The 19037-nt window shown below is 40.1% G+C and overlaps 1 protein-coding gene across 1 annotated transcript in view; it reads right to left on the reverse strand.

Moving 5' to 3' along the window:
• Nucleotides 1–344: 344 nt before the first annotated feature.
• The window catches only part of RMND5A (required for meiotic nuclear division 5 homolog A), a 39334-nt gene continuing 20641 nt past the window's right edge, over nucleotides 345–19037 (reverse strand). Inside the window, exons 5-9 of the mRNA XM_015564099.1 lie at nucleotides 11599–11765; nucleotides 10742–10907; nucleotides 8225–8327; nucleotides 5856–6010; nucleotides 345–4660 (exon numbers count right to left, since the gene is read on the reverse strand). Coding sequence (XP_015419585.1) covers nucleotides 4597–4660; nucleotides 5856–6010; nucleotides 8225–8327; nucleotides 10742–10907; nucleotides 11599–11765 — 655 coding nt within the window. The 3' untranslated portion in view covers nucleotides 345–4596. The remainder of the gene's footprint in view (nucleotides 4661–5855; nucleotides 6011–8224; nucleotides 8328–10741; nucleotides 10908–11598; nucleotides 11766–19037) is intronic.

Raw genomic sequence — 19037 nt, forward strand, 5'->3', positions numbered from 1 at the left:
AATTATTTATATGCAGCCCCTTAGCAAAGGCATTCAGCAATGCTCTCTTCTCACCACGGCATCTATATACTCTCTCCCTCATACCTCTGTCATATTTATACAAACTGGTTCCGTAAGATTTTTAAATGTCTATTTCTTTAATTTTTAAAAATACACACAGGAGAAGCCATGTGTTTGATATAGAAATACACACATTGACAAAGTATTTCTTACAGTTCCCAAAACTCTATCAGTCTGAAATTTATAAATTAAATATATCAGAACTTTTTAAAATGAAATCCCTGAAACTACTAGATATGCAAATGCTAGACTTTTTCCAAAATCAAATGAACCGAGAATATGAATATGGTTTGTGTTAAATAAGGTTTATTTTTAGCTTTATTGCCTATTGTCTATAATATGCAACTTTATTGTGCCTTTGCAAACAGGATACATTGCTTAAAAAACTGATCAAAATTTTCCATACATATAGCTCTATATAATAGATTACAGTGCAACACTATTCTTGTTACATAATTATAGAAATACTATAGAACCCAAGAGCACAGGGTAAGCAAAAGAAATACAATCCTGAGCCATCTGAACAAGATGATTTGATGAGTCCTTTTAGTGTAAGTTAGAGAACACAGGGGGGACATGCACACTGCAGTCATGAGCAAAATACATGAATACCTGCTCCTTGCTAGACACAGGCGGGGGTCATGGCGAATTTCAGAGACATGCACACTCACTCACACTCCCATATTTTTTCTCCTGCTTCCCTCCCATCCCCAATACATTCACTCCCACCCCTTCCCAAAAGAAAAGATCAGGCACTAAATCCTAGCGAACCCCACATCTGCCTCGTTGGAGAATGTTACGTGACTGCTAAAGTAAGAATAGGTCCTCACCCATATCATGAAACAAAGCATGTGCTATTGAGTCAATTCCAGCTGCTTTTGCCTCTTTGGAAGTAAATGAAGCATGTGCTCACTACGGTTAAAACTGCGTGGAGGGAAATGTCCTGAAAACAGAACTTCGTTTTCTCTCCCTGTGTGTCGCCAACAGTGGAAAACTCGCCTACAACTAGTTGCCTCATCTGCTATTAAAATACATTTGTCATTCTATTTTTGGTATCTACTCAATTATAGTTCAATAAACAGTCCATGAGGTTTGTACCTGCTTATGGCGAACACTATTGTACCACACAAAACGCCCCGCAGCCGGCCAGGCTCACGAAGTACCGAGGTGAGTGTCCGTGCTGTCACTCCCTCACAACCGCAGCATTCTAGTGTTACCAAAGAGAATGTATGTAGTTACGTAATGAGAGCTATTTGGTTTGTGTCTTTACCTTACACATCCTAGTGATGAATTTAACCAAACCATGCCTCCACGTCTTCCCTGAAAATAACCTGAGTCTTCTGACGAAGAAAGCTGACCAGCTTGGCTGGCAGTCCACTCGGTCAGAGGTTGGGCTGGAAAACCAGAGGGCTAACGCCTACCAGCAGCTTGCCGTGTGCGGGTAACCAAGAGTTCTTGGTTTCTGTCGTCTCTCCCATCCCAAAGCGGAAGTCACTGAGGTGGGAATAACTCACAGCATAAAGAATACTGAGCGCCAACGGCATAACCTGTGGGAATCCCTGGAGACAAAGAAGGATCCTCATTTCCCCACAAACCTGGTGGGGGTCTTAGTGTCTCTGTGTACAAAGCTGCTTCAGAAAAATCAAAACAAAAGGCTGACTTCATAATGTTCTCATTTTCAATTAAATGCTCATGCACTCATAAAAGACTCACACACCCTATGAATGTGAGGTGGCTCTTTTCTCAAAATTTTAAAATCAAGAGGCACCAATACCCGTTCATTTATGTATTAGAAGTCTCACATTATCACCATTAAAACAACAGAAACGGCACCTGTGATGATCACACCGCCGAGAAAGAAGACTGAAAGACCACTTCAGCCTCTGTGCTTCAGACTGGGAAGCACAGATGCTCTGGCTGAAGCAGACTCTAAGGACCTCGTCAGGTTTTATTGGTTTAGTATAGTCCATGACTGACAAATGGAAATGGCTCCTACAGGAATTTAAACAACCACTCTGAATTGGTTTTCAATGAACATTATTTTAAAGAGTCTGACTGTAAGAAACCTTGGTTTTATCATGACCTTTTGCAAGTGGAAGGCAGAGTGTGGCGAAGGGCGTCCTCCAGCACCGCTGACCTCCGCAGCCCCGGTGACATGGTGCTGCCAGCTCTGGTGAAGGTGTTACTGGAGTAGGAAGGACAGCGTACTGTATTTCAGTATCTTTGGTTAGGATCTGGCCTCTGCAAGGCCACCTCTCCTTCACATTTAATCACCAGTAAATTTTAAGTCCATGCATTTAGTTAAGGATCACAAAACATAATTTTCATGTTAAATAATCAGATCAAGAGTTTCAGATTTTCGGCCCTAACCCTGTCCAGTAGGACTACAAGGACCTTGCACGGAAACTGTCAACAGGATTCCCAATACTGGGAGAGGGACAAAGCAGAGCTCTGGCTTTTGTCCCCAAAAGTGGCCTGAGACAACTGAGCCCCTGGCTGCCAAAAATATTTACACCAGCCTCTGAAGCAATGTGTCTGTACTGTTCAAACCTTGTGTGAAGCCTAAATGCCGTGTAGGTGTCTGAGATGGTAGGCGAGAATAAAGCTAAATCTGGCCTAGAAAAGCTAAAAAAAGAGACACTCTGGGTTTTAAGTCAAAAGAAAAAATAAACCAGTTTTACGTCCTCAACCAGAGTACTGCCTTGAATTTTCTATCTTCTCTTGGAGTCCAAGGAGCTTCTCCCCACTTTCCTCCTTCACTGCGCTAGTGGAGAGAAGGGAGCCTTAGAGAGGGTTGTAACAGGAAAGCAGACACGCCGCGCAGGAATTGCTGTGGGGTTCAGTTTCGGGTCGAACAAAGCGAGCACTCTGAGCAGGCTAAGCACGATTCCCGGCTCACCTGCACCGCTCACAGCAGTCCTCCACCTACGCCTGGCCACACGCGCCAGTCAGGCAGGGCTCTCTGTAATACCCCCGACAAAACCCAACTCTCCAGGGTACACACTTCAGGACAGACCAGCCAGGCTGGTGTATTACTGCAAGTGCTGCCACCTTCCAATTAACTTAGCACCAAATCCATTCCCCCTTCCCCCCAACCTAAGTCAATCTGTAGTTTAAAATAGTGAAGTGTCATGGTTCTCTTTGCTTGTTTTCTTCTTTTTTTCGTTTTCTCGTGAAAGTTTTCCTATACTGATGTTCCGTTCCATGTCAGGTGAAATAAAGTTGCATAATATTTGGTGATATCCATATACCATTCTTCTTATAATGAAGTAACATAACAGGTTTGTCAGAATTAGGTCCTCAGAAGTCTTTTCCATGTAGTTCATCATACAGAGAAAGACTCTTACACATGGCTATTTCTGGAAAGTGCATTAAATGAAGATACCACACAAGAGAAAAGGTCATTGTGTATCCATTAGAATAATATACAGGTTCACAGTCAATGAGATGATACACGCTGCAGGAGAGGCATTGAACAGTATACTATTCAAACACAAAAACAGCAATAAACATATTCTGCACTACAGAAAATTCGCTAGATTCTAACTTTAAGGATTTAAAGTAATGACTCTGGTGGCTGCATTTTAGGACTGGAACATGCTTCTCCCCTTCCAGATGCACAATGTTTGATGCTGGTGCACATCTACACACACACAATACTGTGTCTGCATGGTATACAAATGCAATGGACAGCCAAGTCCTGAAGGCAAATTTCAGAGCACAGGGCTACTAAGACCAAGGGAGCAAATATCAACTTAACACTTCTAACTTCAGAATTTCATTTTATTGAACACACTTTTAAAACAAGCACCTCTTGGCAATAAAAGCATAGAAACAATAGTGCTCCTTCCACTCTATTCTAGCGGAAGACTTCTCACATCAACCTGCTAAATTCATGATGGGATTTTAAAAACAGGCAGCCAGGCTACCAGCAGAACTCAAATGCAGGTCTGCTGACTTTTCAGTGAGAACAGGAGCAGAGAAAAAGTTCAAAAAGCAAACTTGAAATCTATCACAGCTTTCTTCCTTAAGCAAAAAAAAAAAAAAAAGCAAATTAGTTTTATAGCCACAATTCAGTTTTCCAAACTTTTTCTGAAGAATTTTCATTTAATTATGTACACATAACAGGAAATAAAACTTCTTCACAAACATTCCCAAAGCTTACAATTATCAAGAAAATGACAAAAGTAAAAGCAGGAAAAATACTAATCACATGGTGGGGAGGTCAATTTCTGTTTCTGCTCTTAAAAAGTAAAAAAATCACCATATAATTAAGTACAAAAACCTGCATTGAATGACAACTGCTGGTGTAGTTACTTGATCGGAAATAAAGACCAAGAATATAATAAAGCCCTATGATAATATTCGTCTGGAACACTCCCTCGGTGTGTGTGCACTAAATGTTGGCAAAGTTTTTGGAGCATTAGCTTATATAAACACGGGAGTCCTTGGGTAGCTGCATTAAATGGAACATTCTCTTCTGAAATGCACCCACAATTCAGTTTCACTTACAAACTGCAAATTAAAATTATTTCTTCAGAAAAATATCTGTTTGGCATCTCCTGGACTTTGTTCCATTGGACAATATGGACACTTTAATCTAAAGAGAAGGGGAAAAAAACACTGAATGAGGGAACAGGATCAGTACTGAGCATTCAACTTCACATAGTTATAACGTCTTTCTAACAATTACATACACAGAGACTGACAAACACACACAGACGTGTCTGTATTTTGAGGATGAGCTGTGCTTTCTCTTAATATAACAGCCAAGCTTTGGAGGGTCACAAATAAACTCCACCTAAGCCAGACCCTAAACTGAAAAGCTCTTTTTCAGTGGAAATCAGTAAAAACTGTTTTGTACACAAAGAAAAGACAACTGTTCTGCATAATGCTTTGGGAATTTTCAGAAGTAAATCCAATTTTTCTTCTCCAAGATTTAGGCTGCACCTGTGTCGAAATGAGTTTCAAATCTATTGGTCACACAACCCACTCAAGTGCAGCAAATCTGATGCCAGCTGCTGAGCCTACAAAGTATGTAGCTACCAAGAGCAGCTGACATGCCCTGCAGTGAGGCACACAGCCAGCATGGCTGCATGGTCTGGGAAGGGCACTAATGCCTGTGTTGCATGCCAGAGCCTCCTCTTAAAGAAAGACTTCACCAAAATGGGTCTGAAATAAACTCCAGTGAGCAATTTTCTAGCTGCCTACGCTAGAAATAAGCTTTTGAAATGTGTTTAATAAAAAGTTGGACTTATAATGTATAAAAAGCCTAAGTATATATACCCTTTGAAGCAGCAATTTCAATTCTGTGAATTTATATACAGCGTATAGATAAGGTAATTCACTTTACAGTAACAAAAGTTAAATGCTCATCAATAAGGAATTGGTTTCATGATCATTATTTCCACATGGTAGATTAATCTGCAGTTTTAAAGGGAGAATGAGGACTCTTTCAGTAGCATATACTAGTATAAGATCTCCAGGAAACAGCACTGACAGAACAGTATATAGTATGCTACATGCTACCATTTGTGTAAAAGGGGGACGAGGAGTTGACATTGTATCACCTACCCAAAAGGCGCTAAAGACCATGCTTATAAATCTGGTCACCAAATTCATCAACAAATTAAAAAGACTGACAAAAAAAATCAGATGCCACCCACGCCAAATGAGTACTGATAAAATCTATTTACTTTTAAATTCTAGCAACATTTATTTACCCTCATTACTTCACTTCCCACTAAGTTACACAAGAAAAAATTTCACTAACGTTTAAAAAGTCAGATACTTACTTGCTACCATTAAACATTTTATTCAGGGCATCTCTTGATATGATATGACCACAGACCAATTTCATGGGTGGGTTGCTATCTGTTGTTTGCTGACGAAGAATGGGACAGGCGAATATGGAGTGATACCAGCACTTTTTACCGAGGTCCACTTCAATCTGTTAAAGGAAAGTGAAAGGCTCGTTACAGCTCAAACATCTTAATGTGAGTATGCACTGTGCAGCCAAGAACACTGCTGACACCTGCTCCTCTGATCCTGCCTCTCACAACACTCTTCTAACTCGAGAGGGACAGTCTTAGGGATTCTAGCATTATTCATAATTCTATATTAACCTTCAAAATAACCTTTTTTTCCACAGAATTTTTATGAGTTTATTTGAGCCAAAATGATGACAACGGCAGGGAAGCAAAATCTCAACGGATTGAGAAAATGTTTCCATCTTAAATTATATATAACACTACTTTTAAGCTAAATTCTGATGTCTGAGAGTTAAGAGTTAAAGGCAAATCAATGTTCTAGAAGTTAAACACTCTTGGAAATTCATTAGATGCACCTAACAGTAAAACCCATCAGAATCCTGACTGTTTTGCAGCACACTTAGCTAGATGATAAAATTCAGTGTATTCACTCCTTTAAAAGCAAATTAAACATGGTTTGCTTCCGTGTGAGTTTCAGGTCCAAGTCTCCCCCGTTTTGTGCAGAATGGCCGAGAGAAACCACCTGCAACAAGGGCTTGCAGCTGAAGTTCAGCATCTCTGAGTGAACAAAACAAACGAAAGCTATGAAGTTACCTAACAGGGGTTGATATTTGGCAGGGGCTCCACAAACGGTTATTCTGTTTTCTTCCTTCTCAATCGACAATGGCTATCAATATAAAAGTCTATTACCTGGACTCTTTCAAAAAAGTTGACAAAGTGTAACAGAAGAATCCTGAGAAAAAATGGCCAGACCATCACTTCCAAGTGCTGTAATACCCTGACACACAGGCCTTAGGTGAATTCAGACTTTGGGAGGCTCTTTCCTAGCACACAAGCATCAGAGGTGCTTACAGGTAACTTGGGAAACTCCCAGCATCCTGCGGGCACCTGCCTCAGCAAAGCAAGCGAAGGCCCAGTTCTCTCCACTTGCTCCAATGTGCAGCAGTCAAAGAGGGGTGCTGCTGGTGCCCTGACCACATGCAGGGCTGGGAATGCACCTGTGCTTCAAATCAAACCATATCTCCGAGGAGAAGCTGAGCCACCAACCAACAGTTACCAGCTGGAAGAGCACGGTAACTACAGATAAACCTGTGCACAGGTGGCAGAAAAGAGACAAAAGCCAAAAGCACGTTTTTGCCCTTCGGGGTCTTGACAGAACCATGCAGGGATATTTCCAAAGTTGTAGTATCTGTCAGAGGCCGGTGGAAATACCACTACAGTGACCTCTGTCACTCCCTGTAGGCAAAACGTGAGTACCTACTACGTGTCCCATGTTATTCTAAGTATATCTATGTTGTCTCCAGCCTTTAATAGTCCCATAGTCCCAAAAGAGAAGGACAGTCCCCATTTCAGAAATGGAAAAACTACTTGAGGAAGGTGGAAAGCTGGCAATGGACTAAAATTGAGGCTTAAAACCACGGCCTGCTCCAGGCAGCAGAGGACACACAGCACTGAAGGGCCACTGAGGACTGCAGAGGTCACAAGGACAACCTTTAATCTAATAGCTATGTACTTATTTTGAATGGTATTAGACAAATATAACCAGCTCAAATCCATGATTTCATCAATATCAATGCTTAAGATAAAACTAAATCCAATCAAAATGACTCACTGCTCTTATATTTAAAAGAAAACTAACACCACTGGTTTGCCATGCGCAGAGCACTCTGCATGCTACAGTATATCCCGCCTCCCCACTTCTGACGTATCCTTCATTAGCTTTCTTTTCTAAAGAATCGTGTATTGATTTTAGAGAGGGGGAGGGAGAAGAGAGAAAACATTGATATGAGAGCATAACATCAATCCACTGCCTCCTGCACGACCCCCCACCAGAGATCGAGCTGGAAACCCGGGTATGTGCCCTGACCGGGAACTGAAGGAGCGACCTTTAGGTGCACGGCACAACGCCCAACCAACTCAGCCACACTGGCCAGGGCCTTCATTAGCTTTCACTGCCAAAGTCAAAATTCTAAGAAAACTCCTCCAGTACCTCCAAAACGTACTTGCTCTCATTTCTATTAGTTAATCATGTCACCACATGCATAAAAGCATCCCTGTCAAATGGCTACAATAATGTTCCCCAGTTAAAAGGCAAGACTGGCATTCTAAACCCTTAACATTCACATTCTTCTAATGACAGGAAAAGTAAACAATCAAGAGAAAATGGAACTCACGGGCAATTCATCTTTCTGGTTCCAAACTCCAGTGCACTGCCTCTGCTCAATCACAGCTTTAATGTTAATTAAAGCTGGCAGCGCCACGCAACCTGCTGAGAAACTGGGAGACAGAAGAGGAAATGTCAATGCCAGGCCAGTGCCAGACAGCTTGGTCCCAGAAATGTCAATTCCTCCAGACTCTGTGCAGAGGGCCCTGGCGTTTGTCAGGGCACAGAGCCCTCTGCTCTGCTAAATGAGTGTGTGTGCGCACGTACACACATAAATAGGTTTTAAATTGTACAGAACCACCCAATTTAATGGGCCCTACCTATCCGTCATTAATGACACTCCTAACATTAATGCAATTCTAAGACAGTTTCTTACACTGTTCCTCCTAGACCCAGATCACCCCATTTAGGGCACAAGTGTTGGCACAGTTCTCAGCTGGCCCTCTTCAGGACTGCCCTAAGCTGACGAAAGCCACCTGACTAGGGTCACATTTAATGAATGGTCCGCATGGATACAAATGCCCAGCCCTGCTGTCCCAACGTGGGCCAACTCCATAGGCCCACCAGAGCTCCAGAGCTCTTCAAGGATGGCTGAGGCCTTTGGTCAGCCTGCATCACATACATCCCAACTCTTTCTCTGCCTAATCTCGCTGCTTTCATCCCCCCACAGGGGCTGATCCCAATAAACTTCTTCATGTCAATCTCTACCCATTGCAGAGTCTGTTCCCCAGACAACCTGACCTGTAGCATGGCCATGCATTAGAGTTAATGGCACAAGTGTCTCCTACACTCAGATGGTACACCCTATGGAGCGCAGAGTGTACCTTATTTATCTCTGTGTCCCACACATTACCTGGCACATAACAGGATTAAAAACACTTGAGGAGGCCGGCTGGTGTGGCTCAGTGGTTGAGCACCAACCTATGAACCAGGAAGTCATGGTTCAATTCCCAGTCAGGGCACATGCCCAGGTTTCAGGCTCAATCTCCAGTATGAGTCATGTAGGAGACAGCTGATCAATGATTCTCTCTCATCATTGATGTTCCTATCTCTCTCCCCCTCTCCCTTCCTCTCTGAAATCAATAAAAATCACTTGAGGAATTAAATGAAAAGAAGAGCTAAAAAAGTTATTTTCTTAAAATAGGTTCTTAAGCTTTTTGGTTTCAGGTCCTCTTTACATGCTTAAATATAAAGGATATGAAAGAGCATTTGTTTCTTTGTGGATTATATCTATCATCACTTAGAATATCAGAAATTAAAATCAAGAAAATTTTAAAATAATTCATTTAAAAGTAATAAACTTATGCTATAAATAACATCTTTACCCCAAACCCCCTATTTCCAAGCTAAAAGTCCGTCTGTGAGAAGAGCAGCATTGCTTTACACTTTTATAAACCTCTTTATTGACTGGTTTAACAGAAGGCAACTGAATTCCTAACTCTTCTTCTGCACTCAATCTGTGGCAAAGGGTTCTTCTGGTTGAAATAAATGATCCAGCCTCAACAGACATGTAGTAATTTAATTGGCTTTTCAGATCCGTGTGGATATTCTTCTTTAATGCCACACAAAACTCAACAAGCAGTAGTTTCTTAATGGTCAGCTGTACCATCGAATCTGAATCCTTACCAATGAATTTTTTATACTGAGCTACATTCAAATCCAACGGTATGTCTTGTACTCAGAGTGATTCATTTACTCAATGTATGACTTTGTAAACTCATACTGAATTAAGATCTTCAAAGTATTAATTCATCTAATTACATAATATAAAAAACATCAACTTTATTAATATCACCACAAATCTCATCAAAAACATCCTTGAGTACCAGAAAGCTGTCAAGCTCAGTATAACAAAAGTTTTCAAAAATTTATATTTTAGCTCAAAATCGTGAATTTTATCATTATGGCAAAGATGCTGTCAGCTGCTTCTCTGATGCTTCACGCTCCTTTGCTCACTCTGTAGTCTGCTGTCTAGTGAGTCTTTCAAGCAAAAACTGTCCCATGAAAAACAAGCCACACACAGGTGCTCTTTCTGGGGAGTGGCCACACCTGGCACGAAGCCGAGTGCTTCATGTGAACCCCTGATTCTGTCACCCAGAATATTAAAGACGTGTACTCAGAGGTCAAGATTTAATAAAACTAATCATTTTTAACATTTTATCGAGAACATTCTTACGTAAAACTCGCGTTTCAACTGCAAATGTGTGGAGTGAGGAATACAGTGGGTTCTGAGGCCACTGCTCTGACCTGTGCTCAGGCTCCAGCAATTTCACTCACCATGTTCCTGCACCATCAGGAAAAATGTCAGCCCCGTGCAAAGGGCTCTCAGACCCCCAGAGGTCCACGACTGCACCGAGAATTGCTGCCCTAACACTGTCACTGTCAATTGTGACAATCTCTTGAAATACCAACTGCACTCTTTTTCAGAAAGACAATCTCTCGGCTTTAAACATCAAGAACTAGGCAACTAATTAAGAACAACTAAAAAACGTGATGCACATTTTAGTAATAGGACCAATTTCCATACCTGACACTGAGAGGGGACTCCACGGAGAGCCCCAGGAGGGCACAGGCATCCCGCGTAAAGATGTCACAGATGTCAGCCCACTGATTCGCATCAAGCAGGTGGACATACGGTGAGTTCTCAATCCCTTGTCTCAGGTACACGAGGCTGCCCATCAAAACCTGAATGTCTAAACAAAAAGCAGCAGCTATTTAGAGGTGAATGATTACATCTGAAATAGAGCTGGCTTACAGATAATAGGCTGAGAAAGGCAAGAATCCCCCCAACTGACACAGCCTAAAATCCTTCATTCACAATGTCTTTTAAAATTCTTGTCTTTAAGCTGGGTTTCTCCCTTCACCTTAAAGAAACAGCAGAAATAGAGAAAGGGAGAAAAAAAAGAAAGCACTAAATGTTGAACTTGCAGTTATTTTACTATTATAATTAGCACAGTATAATTACCATTATCTTGAGTAGTGATAACTATGCTATAAAAGGAGCCATTACGAATATTTGACTATCCAGTTCTCCAACACTGACACTTGGGGTTAACTGCTGCCACCTGGTGCACCCTGAAACACTTTGTTGTGGCACTAACAGTAGCATGGGGGGTGCAAGTGCACACTTCAACTCTTTCTCGTGTCTCCTTTCAGTTTACTATGAAATCACAGAAAATGCAAGGTTTATGACTTTTCATTTATGAATCTTCAATATTTTATTTTTGTACTAGAGCCCATCACAGCTTTGTCTATAAGTGATTATCACCTATAACTGTTTTCATTTATTAGCAAATGTGTATTGATCTAGTTAAGAGAAGCTTCGATCCCAGTGGTGACTTTAGGCCTGTTGTAAACATTGATAACATGTGACTCCAGACTCACCTTTTTGATGATTTAGGGCAAATGGCTGAAAATTTTTAGCATATTGCAATGCCTCTCGCTGATTTGTAGTTCCACCCATTAACAAGCTAATAAAATACAGTCTATGTAGCTTAAATTCCAAGGAGCTGTTTTGGGCTATAAGCATTTCTCGATTTGATACCGCCCACCTAAAGAAAAAGCAAAAAAGATTTTAACAATAATTAAGAGCCTAGGAAAAGTGTGTTAAAAATTGTTTGAAACCTAGTAACATGGGAAAAAAAGTGTTTGGTCTGCCATCTTGTGGAAGTTGCTGGTAACATCAATCCCTAGGCCCAGAGATTTGTTAAAAAAGAAAAAAAAAAAGTAAAATATAACAATTACGCCCTAACTGGTTTGGCTCAGTAGATAGAGCATTGGCCTGCGGACTGAAAGGTCCTAGGTTCAATTCCAGTCAAGGGCATATACCTTGGTTGCCGGCACATCCCCAGTAGGAGGTGTGCAGGAGGCAGCTGATCGATGTTTCTCTTTCATCGATGTTTCTAACTCTATCCCTCTCCCTTCCTCTCTGTAAAAAATCAATAAAATATATATATATATTAACAATTACAACAAAGAGGCTTTTCAACCACTGAAAAAAAGAAAAAATGTTGTTAGGTAACAATTACATATTTAGTAGTTTTACACTAAGGCAAGATCAACTCTGAAGAGTGACATAACAGATTTGTAATCGTGCAAGGCCATACTTTGAAGCAGGTGGCAGCTATGAGATTCACTATCCCATTGCCCAGATCAGTGATGGCGAACCTATGACACGCGTGTCTGAGGTGACAGGCGAACTCATTTTTTTGGTTGATTTTTCCTTATTAAATGGCATTTAAATATATAAAATAAATATCAAAAATATAAGTCTTTGTTTTACTATGGTTGCAAATATCAAAAAATTTCTATATGTGACACGGCACCAGAGTTAAGTTAGGGTTTTTCAAAATGCTGACACGCCAAGCTCAAAAGATTCGCCATCACTGGCCTAAATCCACAACTCTTTTCCTGTTAAACTGGCATGTTTATAAATGAATCACAAGATTTGGAAAGAGAAGCATCTATCTTTAAACTTTTGTTAGGAGCAAGATTTTGTGCTACTCACTTTGGAATTAAAAACAGAAACATCAGTATACTCTCAAGGTGCTTTCATTCTAATCAGGCAGACGGAGCCACATAAACATCATGTAGTATATTATATTGTGCCAAAACAATTTGTACAAACGTAGTGCTAACGAGAAAAAATTTTTTGAACGATCCAAGCTACAGACAGTGACTCGGGCCTCTATCGTACAAACAGTTGCAATAACCAATCTTGAGCTGGAACTACCAGTTCAGGTGAACACTAAAGCAAAGTATATCAGCCAGCAGTTAAATTCAATTTTGCAATCAAATGATAATAGCACTACTTTGTTTCTTTGCACATAAGACGTCCAAGCTGTTAGTATCATATTCTTCTTTAATCTGACCTTTAGTTGGGCAAATATTCCCCACCTAACCCAATTCACTAAGGACCACTGGAATCTGAAGTGGGTATGAACATAACTGAGTATCTCTACAACTGTACAAATAAATGCTTCAAGTTATTCATAATGAATCAGCTGACAGAGATGAGACTTCACAGAGCTGCACTTTCACAGGATCCCACCCTTCCCAAAAAGGGCTGCTGGTGCACACACATACTCGTCAATTTGCTGATCACCCACACCTTAGAGTCCAATCATGAAGCTTTTCTAACATGAACATCTAAGTATTTTTTAAAATATTAATTACCTGGACCTTGGAAATATTTACTTAAATTTAAGCAAGCCTTGGATCCTTGCCTGGCACTAAGATGAATGCACTCAAGTTGCAACACCAAGCCTGGTAAATCGTGCTCCCAACAAGGTACTTCCAGCAGCTATCTCTGGTGAATGCCCAACACCAACCATCAGTACCAAAAGTACTGTGCTCCTGGCAGCTCTAGTCTATCAGGCAATTCCTGACTTCAGATCCAAGAGTGCATTTAAATTAGGTCACTTACTTAAAGCTTATCCTACCCCTTCTCACTCACAAAAACATGAGTATGTTTTCCTATTAACAAGTGAGAGAGGTAGTAAGCTTTTCACTTGTTCTGTTTCTGATCTGAGGTATATGTGCAAAAGTTTCTAGAGTCAAATAAAAACTACAAATTTTAATAATTGATGAAAAGCCAACAGAAAGAGGGCAAAATCCATACTGGACCATTCACAAAAGAAAACAATAACCTATTTTGTTTCCATAGGCAAATGTTCATGATATAATGTTAAAAGTGTGATATATAGAAAAAAGTAACTTCCAGTTACCAGAATTGTTAACATGAATGACTCCGGAAAAATTGGATTTCACGCATTATTTATCAGCCACACAGCACTGGCTATGACGACGCAACAGATCAGGACATCGACTATTAGAGCAGCACCGAGGGGCTGAAACAGCCAACCTCGTGGACACACCAAGGAGCAGCAGCTAACAGTACTACAGGTGACAATAATTTTTGAAACAGTCCATGTTGTCCCATGACTTCTAAGTTTTCTACTGTAAACATATATTACTTTTATACATAAAAAGGTAACACATTTTTAAGTTAATGCAAAAGTAAAACAAAATTTCTTATCCTCTGAATATTACATTAAGCCTAAATCTCACAAGACAAGGATTTAAATTACTATTCTGAACATCTCTCTCCCTGGCAAAATGTCATTTTCTAACCTAAGGATACCCCCAAATATGCAAGCACACTTAAGCAATAAGGTAAAACCCTTGCCTGATAGGACCTCTGCCTCAAACCGTCAGCACTGTACCCAGGCAGCCACATATATATTTTCTTAACACCCTAATTCCTCTCCCACAATTAGCTGGCCAGATAAGCATAGGTTTTGAAGTCACTGTGTTGCCTCCTATTAAGAAAGTTCATATATCTTTATCTTCTTTATGACCACTTTGTGATTCTACATCTTTTGTGTGTAAGTTCCTAGTTGCATTCCTTGACAATCATAACATCCACCTTAACTAATCTTTGAGATCTGGGTACAAATTTCACAGCAACATTCTGATACACAGTAGCAGCTTCCCCAGATAACTTTAGTGAATTCACGATGACTTCTGAGATGATGAAACTATCTTTTATTGGCAGTAAAGTTCTTCAATCTCCTTGCAATTACTATTTTCTTTCAATGAGGCAACTAACTTCAACACTTTGGCCCGAATATTAGCCAAACTGATGGAAGTTTTTTTTAAAAAAACAGTTTTCAATCCAAAGCAGAAGTAAACGTTCCATCATTTAAACTGTAAGCTTTTTCATTCTCCGTGCAATTTTTTTTATTTCTTTTAAATATATTTTTTACTGATTTCAGAGAGAAAGAGAGATGGAGAAAAAGAAAGAAACATCAATGATGAGACAGAATCATTGATTGGCTGCTGCCTGCACACCCCTCATTGGGAATCAAGCCCGCAACCCAGGCATATCCCCTTGACCAGAATCGAACCTGGGACCCTTCAGTCCATAGGCCCACGCTCTATCCACTGAGCCAAACCAGCTAGGGCTCTCCATGCTCTCCAATTTAAATTACAAGATGCTGAAGCAACTTTACCTTGATTTTTATGTTCATGGAACTTTTTCATGTACTTTGTACCATAATTTTATGTAAGGCCTAGGTCTTGGCATAGCTGTTGTCATTTTCAAACCTTTCTAATCACATTTAATTTCACTTCTAGCAATTCCCTGTCAGGGTACATGCCTGGGTTGTGGGATCAATCCCAAGTGGGCGGCGTGCAGGAGACAGCCAATCAATGATTCTGTCTCATTCATGTTTCTATCTCTCTCTCCCTCTTCCTTCCTCTCTAAAGTAAAAAAAAAAAAAAGGAGGAAATAGGCCCACTGAGAAGAGAATTAAGATAGAGAGGTGCAAGCCAAGAAAAACATGTGAACATGTTCAGATAATCTGATTTAGCAATTCACATTACCATCAATAGTGATGTGTCCAGGTGAATTAAAGCCAGTCCAGATAGATTTGTTTCCTCTAATTGGAAGCCTTTCTTCCAACATAAGTGCTAGTTAATTTTTTCCAAAAGTACAAACACAAATTGAAGAGTTGAGAATAGAGATGAAAAATTCAAGACCCAGGCTCAATTGCCATATTGTCTACAATTTTCCTAATACAGTAAAACCTCGATATAATAGACTAATTTGGGCGAGGGGGGAGTCTGTTAAAGCTCAAAGTCTGTTAAACAATAAAGTGGGTTTTCTGAATGCATATGTTAAAAAATTGACAAATTAGTGAGTTTGCCTGTTTTTACTTATACAGACTTATTTGAGTAATTAAAATTAAGTATGTATGAAAGGTTTAATTTCACAGAAGAGTTTTCTGTATGTATTACTGTAATTTTAAACTTATACTGAACAGGTCTAGTAAATGCGTGCATTCACCCGTCACCTCGAGGAAACAAACGCACACGACTGGGCACGTGGGAACACCAGCTGGCCATTAAAACTGCTGCAGTCACATCAGATGACAACAGGACCAATTAGCAAGCGAGATGCGTGTGATCAAGTGCTAGTCATTCGCCAAACACTGTTTACGAGCGGTGACTCTTGGATTTAAATATGTGGACTATAATTACAGATATGCAATATTTATTTAAGTCAGTGAAATTACTACAATGTTTTTTTTCCAACATATGGACTATTCGCTAAAATTTCTTAAAAACTAACGGTGAACTAATAACAACAACAAAACCTGTTAATTTAATTATAAGCAAATCTTGGTTAAAAGCATTTTAGAATTAACAGGGTGTTAATTTTCACATTATGACATACTGATCAGAAATTTTGTTCATTAAATCTGAAGTCTGTTAAATTGAGGTCCGCAAAATTGAGGATTTACTGTAATCTCTCCACTCGCTGACTTAGATGTTCTTTATCTGAACCTCTCACATGGCTCATTCCACAATCTATTTGGTAGAATAGTTTCTGGTCTCTTATGCTGGGGCTGTGTCTTGCTCATTTTGGCACCCCCCCCCCCCTACTTTGAATAGGGTATTCAGACAAGGAGCACAGGTTGGTAGAGTCAACTGTGTGTGGACTTAAATCTGGCTCTGCTATGTGAATTTAGGCAATCTATTACTTAATTCTCTAAAAACCTATTTCCTTATTATAAAATGGAACATTTCAAAGGGTTGTGGGCATTAAGGAGGGGACTAGTCAAGTACTGTGCACAGAGACTGACACAAATAGGCGTTCAATAAAAAGCTACTTAGTATGTGTTTACTGAATGGATGAAAAGTTACCATTCTTCAAAGTCATAATTTCATTAAGAAAATTGTATTTAAAATTATATTCAAAAGAGTTACTTGGGCATTGCCATGTAACACTTAGTGCCACTTTGAATTTTTTAGAAGCAACTGGGTAGGAATATGACAATATACAGGTATCCATTAATTCCCTTCAGAAATGTTTTATATTTTCTTAGCTAGCAATTCACACTGAATACGTAGGCATTTAATTCAAGGAGCAGGAATAGGGGTAGAAGACAGTCACGGCCTTAATTAACTTGATAGCAACCAAATCTAAAACCTACAAAGCACATGAAACTACAAAGCACAAGACTATAATCAACATTAAAAACTTAGCCCCGTGTCTACAAAGCAGAAGACATAAAACCAGAAAGAGAACGCCTAGTTAGAGGCATTAAGGATTTGGGGTGCTGTACTCTGGGATAATGGCGTTTCTAGCAGAAACTTTTGATTTTTATTATATTTTAAATATGTTTTATTCATTTTTTTACAGGGAGGAAGGGAGAGGTAGAGTTAGAAACATTGATGAGAGAGAAACATCGATCAGCTGCCTCCTGCACACCCTCCACTGGGGATGTGCACACAACCAAGGAACACGCTCTTGACCGGAATTGAACCTGGGACCCTTGAGTCCACAGCCGGTGCTCTATCCACTGAGCCAAACCGGTTAGGGCAAAACTTTTGACTTTTAATTTTTAAAAACCAACTACCACTGTACCACAACCAGCAAACTAATAAGCATTCGGCTACATTACAACTTTCCTGTGACTCTTAAAAAGACATTCTGTTCTCCAATTTCCAGTGCAGGCGAGGGGAGCACTGTCAGCTTTGGAACCAGGTTGTTTGGAGAAATGCTGTGGACAAAAGGTGACATCTAGTCACAGCGCAAGGTCACGTCATCTCTGGTCATTGCCCTGCATCCGGCAGACCCTCTGGGCCTCTTCCACAAAAAGACCCCAAACAATAACACTTACTTATCAGCCCAATTATCCCACAGAAACATGGAGCGTTAATTATTCTACTTATCAGGCATCTGAAAAGACTTGGCACATTGCTAGCTCCACTTTTAGAATTTCCATATTATTCCAAAAATAATTAAAACAAGATTTTACCTTCATAGTTAACGTTCTCCCCCAGGAAACTAACTGATGGAATTAGTCTGTTTATCTCACTCCTCTCACAATTTTGCCAATCTGCACTGATGTCTATTTCTGGTAATATTAAAATAAAAATGCCTCTTGCCAATTCCCACAGCACACTCCATTACAACCGGCATAGCATTTTTCAAGGCTCATGAATACTGGGAAATGGCTGACATTTATTTACTCCATAGGTGTGGACTTGGCTGAGCATTATTGGTGACTGAATCAAGTGCTTAAAAATTCAGAGTGGCAAAACTGACAAAAATCAAAGTTCAGCCAAAAGTTAAGAACCATATAAACTTTGCAATGGAGACTGAAATGGATAGCTAACATGTTATTTCCGAGATATTTTCAAATGATAATTTCTCATATATGGGTTGAGTTCATTGTTGGAACTACTAACATTTTACTCATCTCAGAACTGGTGTGAATCTTTGTCTTTCTTTTTTTAAAAAAATATATTTTATTGATTTTTACAGAGAGGAAGGGAGAGGGATAGAGAGTTAGAAACATCGGTGAGAGAGAAACATCAATTCAGCCGCCTCCTGCACACTCCCTGCTAGGAATATGGCTGCAACCAAGGTACATGCCCTTGACCGGAATTAAACCTGGGACCCGACAGTCTGCAGGCCGACGCTCTACCCACCGAGCCAAACCAGTCAGGGCTCTTTGTCTTTCTTAACATGGTATTTAAGAAACCGTACATGAGAAACCAAGATGGCGGCATAGGTAAACACCGGAAATTGCTGCCTCGCACAACCACTTCAAAAATACAACTAAAAGACAAAACAGACATCATCCAGAACCATAGAAAGGCTGGCTGAGTGGAAATTCTACAACTAGAAGTAAAGAGAAAAGCACACTGAGACTCAGAGGAGGTGTGGAAGTAAAGTACAGAGGTACGGAGGCGCATGTGAAAAGGGCTGGCAACTGAGGACACAGTTGTCTTTTTCAATTGGACGGGAG

The sequence above is a fragment of the Myotis davidii genome, unplaced genomic scaffold (assembly GCF_000327345.1).
Source record: "Myotis davidii unplaced genomic scaffold, ASM32734v1 scaffold339, whole genome shotgun sequence".
NCBI classification, from domain to species: domain Eukaryota; kingdom Metazoa; phylum Chordata; class Mammalia; order Chiroptera; family Vespertilionidae; genus Myotis; species Myotis davidii.